We start from the raw sequence: 14,298 nt of genomic DNA, 5'->3' as shown, positions 1-14,298 counted from the left end.
TTTGAAATGATTGATTCGTTTCGTTTTGTAGATTAATGTACATCAATTTATATAGAGAGAAAGTGCTTTTGTATCTCATTACTAAGTGAATTATATACATAACTTATTTACTTTGTTAATTAATATATTATTAGTTAATAGACATATTTTTAAATTAAATAATCCTATAAATACTTTCAATGTTGGCTTTATTTGATCTTTCCAGAGGTAGTAGGTTCGATACTGGCTGGTCAATGAAATTTCGCTCTTACGGCGAAGGAAAACGTCGTATAGAAACTGGCACGCCTTATCCCAATACTTGTCTATTAAAAAAGTAAATGATGTCGCAACGATAACAAAAATCTAAGCCCCAAACCCAAAAGATGGAAGCATTGAAAATTGTTTAAGACAACATTGTGATTGAAGCATTGAAAATTGTTTAAGATAAGATTAAATGTGTTGATAACAACACATTTAATAAATAATTTTCCGCATTTTATTTCCTATTATCTAGAACAGATTCTTGCAGAGAGAATCAACTTATAAGGCTTTCATGGTGATGGAAATTACGAGTTCAATCTAACAGATAATTCCGTTAGTGGAAACTTAGTGTCGTCTACAATATTTCCATTAACATATTCATAACGTCACTTTTCTTTTAAGGAGCTTACGACACGTCATCGTGTTTAAAGTTTTTATTTTACGACGTCCGCACACACGTTACTATTATTATTTAAATATTAAATACTTTTATACTTATTTCACCTATCGTTTTTTCTTTGGCAAGTGAACATTTCTAATGATAACGATAAACGTAACCCGTGTAATAATAGTCCTTGGTTATACAGAAAGTATATCAAAGTATACCAACTAAGCAGAAGGCATTCGGCTTAGTATATCAAATCAGATAAGCTAAAACTTTTAAAACTTTATTACCCGAAAGCTGACAAGCGCAGAGCTATTGGTGAAACTCGTGAAAACTATATTTGTCTCGATTTGTTTTGGTTTAGACAATAAACAGTTATTATTAATAAAAATAAAACATTAAAATTGGTAAGAATCTTTACCTTGTCTGCGCCGATCTATGTTTCATTACTGCAGTGACTATATCATTGTGAGATCATTATATAATATGAATCACACTTACTCTAGACTGTATGAATTCATACAACGAAACCTGATTAATGACATAATGCACTTATACGCTTAAACTTCAAAAATTTGTATAAAAAGATACTTTTCGTCCTGCAACGACTAAAAAGATCAGGGGAAATTGGTAAGGCTATGGAGCGCGTTTCTCCTTTCGAATAAATTTTGTGTCGCAGATCCAGCGAAAAACTACTATAGTTAAAATAAGGTGGTTGATATTTCATGTGAGTAAATCAATAAATACCTCATTGTTTTAATAATACCTGCGTGTCAATAATGCGACAAACAACACAAATCACATTTTCAATTATTATCACGCAGCTTGACAATAATTCATTTATACACAGACAGTCACTCGCGCGAGTACTTCAGTAAATTGCGGAGATCATACAGCACGTATATTAAAAAATAAAACAATGATTTTAAATGCTTATTAGCAGTAATTGCTTGATTACCAGTTTGATGGATAGCAAACTCGTATGAATTTCTTTATCTTACGTAGAGAAAGAGAAAAGTTGTTTGTCCAACGTAGAATCTCCTCAAACTTATGAGCCCAGTTCTTAATCGTTTGAACACTAGAACACTGCCTTAATTTCGAAATTTATGTCAAAAACAAAATAGAGCACATTTGCATGAAGTGATTTTAAAACAAATCCCTCTATGTTTACATTGTTTTTTTTTTCAGTTTAAAGAACTTCTGAGACAACCTGTAGTATTGCTGTTCGTAGTAGACTTTGCATCCAATAGTGAAGAGTCACTTGACTAGAATTCTTAATACAATACTCGTACTGTCTCAATGTAAACAGTCCATGAACTTGACTATTGTTTAAAAAATACTGAATAATTCTATAATCGAGGGCGTGGCTGTAATGTCAATTAAAGTAATACTTCTTCCATGGAATGAAACAAAGAAGAAAAACACGAACCCGGTAAGTACTTACTTACGGAGGAGTCACGCAATGATTATACGTTTTACGCATTTGCAAATAAAAATATAATCAACGCATCCGTTGTTTTCAAGGTTGGCAAAGATTTATAAGCGTATACATTATTACACATCAAGGACAACAAATAGTCTAGGGATAGGGAAGCAGTTTAAAGAACTAAGTATATATGAGTCGAAAAGTATAAGTCTTGTTTAAATAATTTCCTACTATCTTGATTTATACACAAATTAAACAGTCCCTTATTGTTAGTCAAATAGCGTAGAACAATGCGTGTGCGCACGTGCGATCCCATCTTATGGGATCCGAGACCCTCATGACCCAAATCTACCAATGTTATGTAACCCCGATGTGAAATCGGGAGTGTATAAATACATACAAAATCGTGCTATTTTCAAACAGATTGCATCTACTGACATAGATATGCATTGGGAACACGGAAAGTCTTTCAGGCTTTCATATTATATTCTAAATTTGTTTTTAGTGCTAGGCTAATGAATGTCGAGGCTATTCATCTTTTTGACACCACGGGTCTAGAAGGACAAAACTATTCGAATTAGTGTGAGTTAGCGTTAGAGCTAAACATTAGTAAGTGAAAAAAAGAGTACACAAAAATAGTGTCTTATCCTTAATAGAGATTGTAAGTTTTGTTATTTGACACTTTCTTATAAAAAATATCCTTTTAAGAAATGAGGTAAGTTTAAAATCGTTAGTCTCAGGTTAGGTTAGAGCGTAATGTTAAATGATGTCTTGTGCAGATACAATTTATAAACAAAAATTGTTAAGCTAATAGATAATAAGGAAGGTAATGTAAATATATAATATAGAAAAGTACAAATGAGACGGTGCGACTAAAGGAATAGTTTCTTCTCTAGTTTTACCACATTATTATATTTATAAAACATACTTAATTTTAATTCGTCTATTGCTAACATCACGAAGTTTAAAACAATTAAATTAAATTAAACTTGTACTTTTTGACCTGACGTGTCCCTAAACACAATTTCGTAGTATTTTCGTCACCAGGATATATTCCTTGTTGGATATATTGTTTAGAAAAATATACTACGCCCAGATGCCAATAAAAAATAGCTTCTCATATGTAATACGCAATATTGAAAACGGAGAACGCATCCTCATTAGTAACACTTTCAATTGAAGAATTAAATCGTTACAATTGAAACAGGATGCAATTAATAAGCTCAAGCACCTACAATAAACTATGTGGGCTTAAACGAGGTCTATGATATTTGTATAAATTCAATTAATAAAGGGTAAATGTACAGTAATACTATCCAGGTAATGTAAAGTGTATAAAGCCTTCTGTTCTCATGTCAAGACAACAAAAAGTTCGTACGAAGAGCTGTAATTTCCCAAAGCGTTTTTTTTGTATTTGTCTTTAATTGATATCGATCTTCATCATACCTTAATTGCGTTGCAAAGTTTAAAAAACGCATGATTAGAATTTGAAAGGTTCTTAGATGCTAAAATGGTGATGGCAGCTTTCAGTTTTTTAACTTTATAACACCAGTGTTATTCCAAAACTGCCACGTATTAGGGCTTCCTATGTCATTAGTACCGTAAAATTTTATTAAGGACGCACAGATTGTCCTTATGTAAACAGCACAAATATTTATCGCAATATTAGTTCAACTCTTACTTTCACCATAGACAAAGGAATCTTTAGAAATAACGATGTCAACTAATTACACCGTACTTAGAAGGGAAAGGGTTTGCTTTGTTACAATTTTATTGTTTCCCTTTGCTTTCAACAACAACTTGTTTTTTTAATAACAAAGAAACATTATAAAAACATTCCAGATATGTCTAGTGAAAGATGTCTTAGGATTTTTCCCTCCCCAATTTCAAAAATTACAATTCAATAAAAAGCAATTTAATCAAGCATTTTTCTACTACCCAACAGAAATGTTTATAACTGTGATTATTGTAACAATCGAATCACTTAGAAACGGGTGCGCAGGCACAGCCGCGTCTACCTGCTATTCAATTCGACCGCGTACCGTTAGTCGAAAAAAAAAACGCATGTAGCATTAGACATAAATTGATCGTATATCAAGTTCTGAGCTATGCTCGCCAAACAGCCCGTGCTGAGCTGTAAAGGCCCTTAAGGCCAACAGCGAGATTCCTTTCAAAAAAAAAATTCTTAGCTAAAATAGAAGTAGGTATAGATTTTTACATATATAATCCTTCATATATTTGTTACGCAATGTACTAACAAACCTATTGAGTTTATGTTTTGTTAAGTTTTAAGAATTTTAGGTAAAATATTTTTTTAATTAGGTACCACGAACGGCCTACCCAACAAACATAAAAATAATTTCTGCAACAGTCTGTTTGCAAAAACAACTGAAGGCGAAAATATGCAATAGGTTCTTCCTACATTTTGATTTATCTAAACATTATAAAAATTTCTTTCAATACATCTGCAAGTACACTTTTGAGAAATCTATTGTGGGTGTGGGAATATTTATCATGAATACGAGTTTTTGCTCCACTAACGGGTTCAAATAACAAGCGATTAAGGGATCAATAAAAAAACATGCTTCAATGGCATATGTCGTAATGTATTAAGCAAAAACTAGAACAGTGTAGAATAATGTTCAGTTGAGGATTCCATGGCAACCAAAGCTTATCGTGAATTTGTTTATTGAATTTTATTTATAAAATCGCAACCCTGAAAAGTTACAAGAAAAACAACTAATACAATTTAGTTCAGCAGTGAAATATTCTGAAATGCAAAGCAATTATTAAACTAGCTGAATGTGATTCCAGAATACCATTCCCGATATAACTCCATCCGGTGTTACATTCCTTAGAAATGGTCGGGGACAGTTACTGATACAATGTTCTAAGATCTACTTGTGAATAGCGACGTATGTTTATCATATTTAATTAAAAATATAACTTATGGAGTCGTAATTAACAATACATATATAACCTTTGCAAAATTGTAAGCCATGCAAATTTATTTATTTATCGCATCACCAATTAGTTTAATGGGAACGTTTAAACTATAATTCTTCGGAACTTGCGCATGAACTCAATTAATAAATTTTGAGATACTTACAAATTACCAAAGGCAATTTTAAAGTATCTAAATAAAGCGTCATTTGTTTCACTTGGCGAAGAACCATCGGAATTGGCTGGAAATAGACGCGCAAAAATAGCGACCTCCACAAGGAATATTTTTAAGTATTGTTTTTGATGGAATATTTGAATTATATGAATAATGTGTTTAATGTAAGATTCAAAGTACAAGGGGTTTAAATAGAAATTCAGAATTTGACAAATACAAGATGCCACAGAAATCAACACAAAACTCGTTGTGGACGTTAGCTATATATAATCGTAGGTTGTTAAAAAAGCTCATAAATCATTTTACACACGTTTGTGAGTTGTTAAATTCGCTATAAGTAGACAAGAACTCGTAAACATAAAGCCATTGTTTAAGCGTCAGTTAGCTTTGCCAATTCAAAATAATGTTATGACGAACGAATACAGGTCAAATTTAAAAATAAACACTAAGTATTAAAAAGTTTAACCTCACTTTAGTCTCCTAAATTTTTATAAAGGAAAATTTGAGACTAGTTCAACTTTTAAAATGATTATTTGATACGTATAATAAAATATCTTATGACTAGCTGCCCCCGCGAACTTTGTTTCTCCTTAATGCCTAGCCTACTTTTTTTAGTACCAACATGGAATATTTAGCTATGCTACCCTAGAGACTGTTTGGTTTTCCGGAATGAAAACTTTTTAGGTTTTTCTTTCACTTTTCTCTATATAAACTTCCGAGTTCAAGTTATAAGTTCTTAAGTAACAAATACAAAATAAGGGTTGATCGTAGAGGGTAGACAAAAATTAAATGAGAACTTGTATCACCATTTGGTTCTATTTTGTTCAAAGAATAATGATTAATACCAAAGAAAAACGATTTCCACGGAAGTTTCCACATCGTATGACTCACACATGATACTTTATATCTCTGGCATAAAGATTATCGTTAATCAATTGACCAGATTTCGATGACGTTTGAATGTAAATCAAACTGAATTGAGTTCCTTTGTTATAATTTCGTGTGAAGTTATGTCTGGAACAACTCAAGAAGTCATGATGAAAGGTGGAAGTGGTTTGAAATTTATAAGAGTTACATTGTTAATATGAAGAGCGTTTTATTACACTTCCGTGTAAGAATGAGTACACACAGGAACACATACACGAGAGAAATACTAAGTATTTGATGATGATGGGCTAATTCAGTGACGCTTTATTGTGTTACTGCATTTGAACCAACCTTTCGATAGTATTTCTTCGTTTTCATACGTTTTGTATAATTTACAAGATAAATTAAAATCATTTATTTATTCATATATATATAGGTATGAACGTATTTATTCACAATGTACACACTTATGAACGTCAAAAAATAATTATATATTATTTGCCTTTTTACCTTTAAATTTTACCTTTACATCCAGTTCTCATCAATCAAGAGGGTAGAATGGAAGAGAAGAACTAGCAATAAACTCTCCGTAACTCTATTTAATCATCAAATCATCAATTCAAACATTTACGAATCTTAGAAAAAGATAAAAATTATTGAATACTTTTAACTAAGTAATACTTAATTCGGTGTGTGTTTTGTGATGTTATGAATGTCAGGCTGTATACGATGGAGTGTGTTGTGGGTTGGATTCATGATGCGGATTATTAAGTGGTATGGACATTCTGAAAACTCCATTTTAACATATTTCGCGATAGCTTAACCCAGTCAAGGCCTAAGTAGTGGTCGTTGTATGACCGGGCTGTGCATAGGATATAACAAAATAATGTTGTTTTATAAAAAATCAGATAAGTTAATTAAAATGCAGACATTCAATGAATACGAGTTGGCAAGGCCGACGATGTGCTGATAAAGCTAATATTATTTTAATAACAATAAATTAAGAATTTGCATAACAATCATGAACAATAACAATTTACAATTTAAAAAAGCTTTTGATGCGTTATAGTTAATATTGTAACATACACTAAGAACTTACCAGGCTTATATATAACCACAAAAGAAGTACAATTCGCGTACAAGTGGACAACATACAAAAAATTGTTAACAGAAAAAAATAATACTTGTAAACTCTGGCTTTTTTAGTTTTATAAGCGTGGCCATTAACTAAATCTGCCCGAGAGTATAGGCAGATGCAGGCACTCTCTGCAGCATTACATGTAAGCATTAAGCAACCAGCAATGTACTTTACACCAATGTTTTGTGGTGTAGAACAGACCGCATGTGCCAGCTTTTGGAATCGCTTAGACTATATGTGCCTGTAAAGTATTTCAGATCGCGGAGTTGCCAGAGTGGAGCTCATGAACTCTTCCCAGTAGTCACCTATTCCGCTTATCTCGCAGCTTAACCGTTTTTTCAGTTCTGCCACCAGAACTGGCTGTATTTGTAGGTATGGAAAAACTGAACAATATCACCTGTTTTTGTTTTTTAAGTAGAATTTTTATGTAATATGTATATAAAAATATTCTTTGGCATGATTGCCGTAAATAAATAAAGCATAGCATTACGCTTGGTAATATTTAAATAGTTATCAATATTCTTTTTTCTACGAGATTGGTGGATTTAGACTGAAAATAATATCCTCTATTATTTAAAGCATATTTATGTTTGCAAATGATATATGTTATTCATTATCTTCGACAACATAGTCAGTGAAGCCAAAGAAAACAAAGCGGTCATCATTATAGTAGGTAATCCGTTTTAATAACAATTTTCCTTCAAACTAACAAGATATTCTTGATAGTAAATATATAGATATATGTCTGATATCTGAAAGCATTGACGTTGATGTAGCTAGGGTATTGTAATAGAGGCGATGCCTATGCAGTATCTAGGACACGCAAACAAAAAGTGAATAACAACACGAATTAAAGGTATTTTTAAGAAGACTTTACAACTATAGGCAAATAGATAATTTATTAAGAAATATTTATTTTTTAATTACCAGCTATTACGCTCGCACGGCTGCGTAAATCTAACCTAATCGCTAAGATGGCGATTAAGTCGCGTATTTTTTCTTATACAAAAGTCAATTGTATTTTTCAAGCCAAACGAAGCTTATATAAATAATGTTAATTGGTTAATTATTCTCAATAATAACCTATTATTCACTTATTCCAAGAAAAATATACAATTACAGTTTTTGCAAATGTTTTAATATTCCATAATAATTAGTAGAAATATTATCTAATAACGTCAACTCTAAACAATGTTGGTTACTGATTGGTATGACATTTTTTTTCATGTAATTAACTTATACGATATTTAAACGTATAACTTGTGTTATATACAAATATCAAATCACTTTGATGACACTGTTTTAACATCTAATTTACGTTTAGTTTTATTTTAACATTAATTTACTATTTATGTTAATTGAAAATGTGATAGAATTAGACACTAAGCCTACGTGATCTGTGTTGAGGCCAATAAAGTCCCTGTTTATGAAATGGGGGATTCGACACTCCCCTGCTACCTACCTGTTTTATAATATACTAGCGGACCCAACAGACGTTGTCCTGTCTACACGTCTTTAATTTGAAAATTTCAAACTTTTTTTAATAAGCTAAAACATTCTGGACCGTTTTGATGAAAATTATTATTTAAATGTTATGACAATATCTAACGATCCAGCACATGGTCTACAATAACACAATGATAACAAAACTTTTTTTAATTTGAGCGCAGCGCTAACTGTCGGGACAGACTAAAATTAAAATTCGTATATTATTTAAAATTTGACACTGCGATGGTAGCGCCGTCTGCCGGATCCAATGTAAAACATTCTAAAATCAACTACTACTAATAAATTAAAAATTAATTAAAAAAACATTGTCCAGCGGACAAAATTGTGAATCTAAACCATTCCAAAATCGGTCCAGTCGTTTGAGAGAACTTCAGTCATACACACTCACAGAAGAATTATATATATAAAGATGGGACCATGTATTAAAATAATATATTCGTGTTAGTGGTTTACTTAAAACAGAATGATTTATATTTTCGTATAGTTATAATCCACACTTCTTTGTAAGTCATAATATTTTATTTTCCACAAAGGCATATATTATCACTCACACTCAACAAGTGAGGAATTATAGATTTTATTAGTAGTAAATTAGTATGTGACACAACTAATTATTATTTCGCCGAAAACTAATATGGGGACATAAAGCTCTATATTCTTAGAACCGCCAGACTGCGTTCGAAGAAGCTCTTAAAATATTATCACCATCCCATGTACTATGACTATTAGCATGTGTGTTATTATATTTTACAAAGCACTAGTTCATATTGCTTACCAAGCCAATTGCGTTATTGAGTAAAAAACTGTTATTAATTTGTCAAAAAATCCATTATAAAAAAAAATATAAGTCAATTGCATATCTGAAAACTTGCTTGTTGTGAAGACATGTCACTTCTGTCTTCACCTATCTAACGTAATACAGTTTGAGCTTTCATTACAATGGAGATTTCGGATAAAACTAATTGTGTAATTTAAGAATGACAAATGCACCGTAAAAATGGTATTGTATGTAATAGGGACTGGTGTCACATAATCTTGTCTATGAAAGGTTTTGGCGGGTTCTTGAAATAAATATTTCCAATTAAAAATAAAAAAAATTATAGGTCAAATAGACTATTATATCACCCATCGTAAATAAACAAAGTTTTCAAAAACGTTATGTATAGCTTTTATCTCTAGTATCATCTTGAAAAGGTTTACGTTTTCACAAAACATCGCAATTAAAGTATATAATTTTAAAAGCTTTTTAAAAATATAACTACCGTATTATTAAATTTCACACCAATAGAGCTGCCATTTAAAGCTTAAAATACAAATTTTACTGTTATTAAATACAACAAGAGTCCAACATACATAAACAATAACGGGAAATTTGGCATTACGCACTAGGACCAGCTTGTAGCGGCCTGAATGTAAAACGGCAGATCAAGGGCGAGATATCACTAATATTCAGTACATGATAACATTTAAATCTTACTGTTAGATGCCTTAATCTTTTCTGTATTCTAGATAAACTGTTTATATAAATTTATAAAAGAGACGCGCTTTATATTCATATACGAGTACATAGTCGCGGTATTCCGTGTTCTTGGCTCGGTTCTGAAACTATCATATTTCAAATATAATTTCTTGACATATTTCGAAGTATTCTTTTTTTGAATATGGAATCTCGCTGTTGACCTAAAGGGCCTTGACTCAGAACTCAGCTTGACAGATTTTGGCTTGGGCCGACGTTGTGATGAATTGAATTTTGCCTAGCTGCTAGGCTTAGTTTGTCAAATGTGTTAAGATGCTTAAGATATGAAAATATAATAAAATAAAATATGTTTATTATGGAATTTAAGAGATATATGTAGCGACCTGTATTCTACTAGAGGTTGTACACTGCGATGACGCCATACCCTGAAACGCATTAACGAAGTCATTCCGTCTATATACAACTACTAGAATCTAGATCTTAGCCACTGAGGCCTTCGGTCTGGCCAGCCAGGGGTTAGAGAGTATCATTCCTTTGAGTTGACACAATGTTCTTCATTCACATAAACATTGCCTTCGTTTTATAATAAATATAAACAAACAATACTTATGTAGTCATCAGCAGTTCATATAATGCTCAATATCCACACAGGATAATTCCCATAACAGTCACTATGTTCCATAAAACAAAAGTAATGTTATGCAAGAAACCATGTTAAACTGGATTCAAGAACAAGTTAACTATGGGAACGGATCATATTCCTTGTGAGCTAAAAATAGACAAAACCGTCTTTTGTCCTTTTTAGTTCAAGTGCAAAATGCAACCAACCAAGATTCCACTACACCATTTAATAAAAAAGGATACGTTCCAATTAATCACAATTATGCGCATTTATTATAAAATCCAAACACGGTTGCTAATTGTAGCGCCATCTTTTGGTCATTTTAAAATAGCATTCTGTTGAAGCAAACCGTAGTTCTGGACTTTCAAACTAGGTGGTGCTGTTATAAACATTTTAGGTTTTGTATTTTAAATTTGAATTATTTTGATCGTAGAAGATATCTCGCCACTAGCCCGTTTTTTTCACCTTACATGATGTAAACCTTCTAAGGAAAGATAATACTTAAATACGGAGAATTAAACGTATAAAATTTCTTATTTGAGATATATTTTAAATTCCTATTTTATTATGTCTCCCCACTACCATGTCCGCAATATCTTGCCTCGGATTCTTAAAATTGATAAGCGAATTTCTTTAAAGGTAAAAAATAAATATTTTCATTTGACCATCCAAATTCGATTTTGCATACATAAAAAATTACTTCTTCATGCACTTCCTAAATTGGGGTTTAGTTTTGCACTTACCTGAGTAAGCAAGTGAGCTGCACATCATTCTGGTATCGTGCTAGAGCTGTTGCTCCCTCAACTCGTACTGTATTCACTTTATCCCGTAGCGAGTTGTTACAACCGCCGCACCGTTCTCGTAGTATTGACATTATGTTTGGTTGTCTAAGAAAAGCTACCACCTGTTTAAAAAATGTTTGTTCAAGTCCAATAGTCGTCGTAAAGAGGAAAGAGTCAGACATATTATGTTTGATAGGTAACTTTGTATAAAAAGCTGTGTTTTTGATAATTCATATCTTAAGTGTGACCTGATCATTAATTTGATTTTTATCGTAGGACGAGCTTGTAGCACAGCCATGAGCGGGCAGTAAACAACGGCAGGAAATGCCTAATAAAGCAAACTATAGAAAACAAAAGACGCCCTGGTTACACACCATGTATTTTTACTGCATATCTATTATTATTAATATATTTGTCATTAGGGAGCCTAAATTATCTGTATATGGATTAATTATTGATTTAGGACGACAGTTTATAATAGCGTATAAGAATACCTAAGTGGCTGTGTAAAAAGTTTATAAAAATTAAAATAGTAAAACATACCTTATCGTTATACGCAACAGGAATTTCTTGAGTTTGGTGTGTATATGTGTCTGAGGACGAAATTGGCGGCCGAGGAGGTGGAGTCGGCGCCTGCACAACAAAATTATTAAATGATGATGAGAAAACTACCAAATCCGTTACTAGATACGTAATCTAAATGTAGATGTAAAAATGTATATAATCCATTTAACTGTAGTTACAGTTAGTTGTACATAAAACGGTAGAGAAATGAATATTCAAAATACATTAGAAATATGGCAATACCATAGTTCATATGAACTACGGATTTGATGAATATATTGCAACAAAAAATAATAATAAATAAAATACATCCATTCTTGGAAGTCATCACTTGATAAATATAGTCAAATAAACTATACTACCTATATAATAAATAGTACTACGTTGGAATTAAACTAATCTACTCACACATTACAACGACACAGAATAAACAACGAATGCAAACAATAAACACAATATATCCCTTACTTATAAAATTTTGTACCATTTCTATATAGTTTTAGAATATAGATTTTAATGAAAACATTGCTACCATCATAACGAAAAAGTTATAATATTGCATAAGTAAGGGTGCGATAATACCTTTATTCATGAACATACATTAGCCTCAGATTGCTTTTGAACTGTCATTTTGACATTAAAGAAATGACAAGACATTCAGGCTAATATTACTTTATGAATAGAGGGTACACAAGAACACATAACTAGCAAAACTTATATGCACACGATGCAGGTAATTCGTGCAAAAATACCACGATGCAAACAGAAACATGCTGCCAAATGTAATATATAATCCAACGTTATCTTTACCTTCGTTGTCGTTGGTTAAAAATTTAATTTAAACCGCATACAGAAATATGTACAATACTTAAAGCCATTCAAAACTAGTTTAATTAACTACACTAAATTTTAGTCCATTAAAACACCTAAAAGAATGTGATGAAGAGTTTACGAGGATTCAATGTAATGAAGAAAATGTTAATACTTGTCACAGTTTATGTGCTATATACTCTGTTACTGTCAATGGCGATTCTAATGGTGAATCCAAATAATCAAGTTATTATTGAGATAAAACATTTCAGCGCTTTTCCAAAGAGACGATATTGATGTCAAGTTAGGTTATCCTACTCATAGATGACGCAATTTTCTTAAAAAATTAATAATGTTATACAATTAAATAATAAATTACATAAACATTAATGATTAAAATCAAGAATTAGTACATAAATTAGAGGATCATGAACGCCATCTCTTATTTAACGACAAAAATATACTGTGCTTAGGATTAGCTAACTTGACACAATTCGGCGCTCTTTTTCAATTATCAATTCTTCAACTCTAATACTGTTTTTTATATCATCAATATTAATTAATAACTTAAGTGTTAATAATACTATTCAGTTACAAAGTATGGGCGCATGTCTCAAACGATTATTTTTAAATGTAAAGATAACGTTAGAGTAATCCGCAACACCTGTTCATGATGGAGCAGGCGCCTACGCGGTGGCAACAGCGGGGAGAAAGGCCCCGCTTGGGGCGCGCGAGGCAAACGAGGATCGATGAATGTCGTACGGCGCATCACGTGGTCCACGAAGAAACACTAACGTATTGTAAAATATCAATTCGCTGATAATTATCAAGCTATCCTGCCTGAAGTAATGTCTAAAGATTTCCAGAACCAAGCGAATAATAAGAATCCTAACCGAGAGACTTCTCAAGTATAGGATAAAAACGTTAAATATTGTTTAATATAAGTAATGACTTGTACTCGTCTCTAGATAAGGTATAAATATCTATAAAGATGACAAAAAAATATTTGATATTGAAGTTAAAGTGGAAAGGTTTTGCAGAGGAACTAAAAACTTTGAATCACGTGAAAAATACATACCTTTCCATTTCTGTCGACTTTTGTATCCCAACCGAGTGGTAAGTCCCTATCAGAATCGCTGAACATGTTGACTAAAGCGACGAGGTCCCTATTATGTTGATATCGTTCGAAGGAAGCTGTGTCCCGACGAATCTTTGATATCATATGCTTTAAGGTCGAGTTACAGTTGTATAGGGAGGATGCTTCCTGTAAAATAAAATTGATATCTTTACCACCAAAACTATATGTAATTTCATATTTTAAAATTAAAATATGACAATTTAAACCAATAAAGTATTATTA

The 14,298-nt window shown here is 31.8% G+C and overlaps 1 protein-coding gene across 3 annotated transcripts in view; it reads right to left on the bottom strand.

The window, feature by feature from the left end:
- The window catches only part of LOC110997920 (E3 ubiquitin-protein ligase HECW2), a 71,558-nt gene that overhangs the window by 19,053 nt on the left and 38,207 nt on the right, over window positions 1–14,298 (bottom strand). For 2 of the 3 annotated variants that reach the window (XM_045630246.1, XM_045630248.1), the window contains 4 exons: window positions 14,017–14,202; window positions 13,603–13,728; window positions 12,108–12,197; window positions 11,526–11,686 (listed from right to left, as the gene is read on the bottom strand). In XM_045630246.1, the coding sequence (XP_045486202.1) occupies window positions 11,526–11,686; window positions 12,108–12,197; window positions 13,603–13,728; window positions 14,017–14,202 (563 nt within the window). The remainder of the gene's footprint in view (window positions 1–11,525; window positions 11,687–12,107; window positions 12,198–13,602; window positions 13,729–14,016; window positions 14,203–14,298) is intronic. The other variant, XM_045630247.1, reaches the window with a different exon arrangement.

This window comes from Pieris rapae, chromosome 11 (genome assembly GCF_905147795.1).
Source record: "Pieris rapae chromosome 11, ilPieRapa1.1, whole genome shotgun sequence".
NCBI classification, from domain to species: domain Eukaryota; kingdom Metazoa; phylum Arthropoda; class Insecta; order Lepidoptera; family Pieridae; genus Pieris; species Pieris rapae.
Note: the sequence above shows the minus strand (reverse complement) of the source record. Positions and strands in the feature narration are given on the sequence as shown.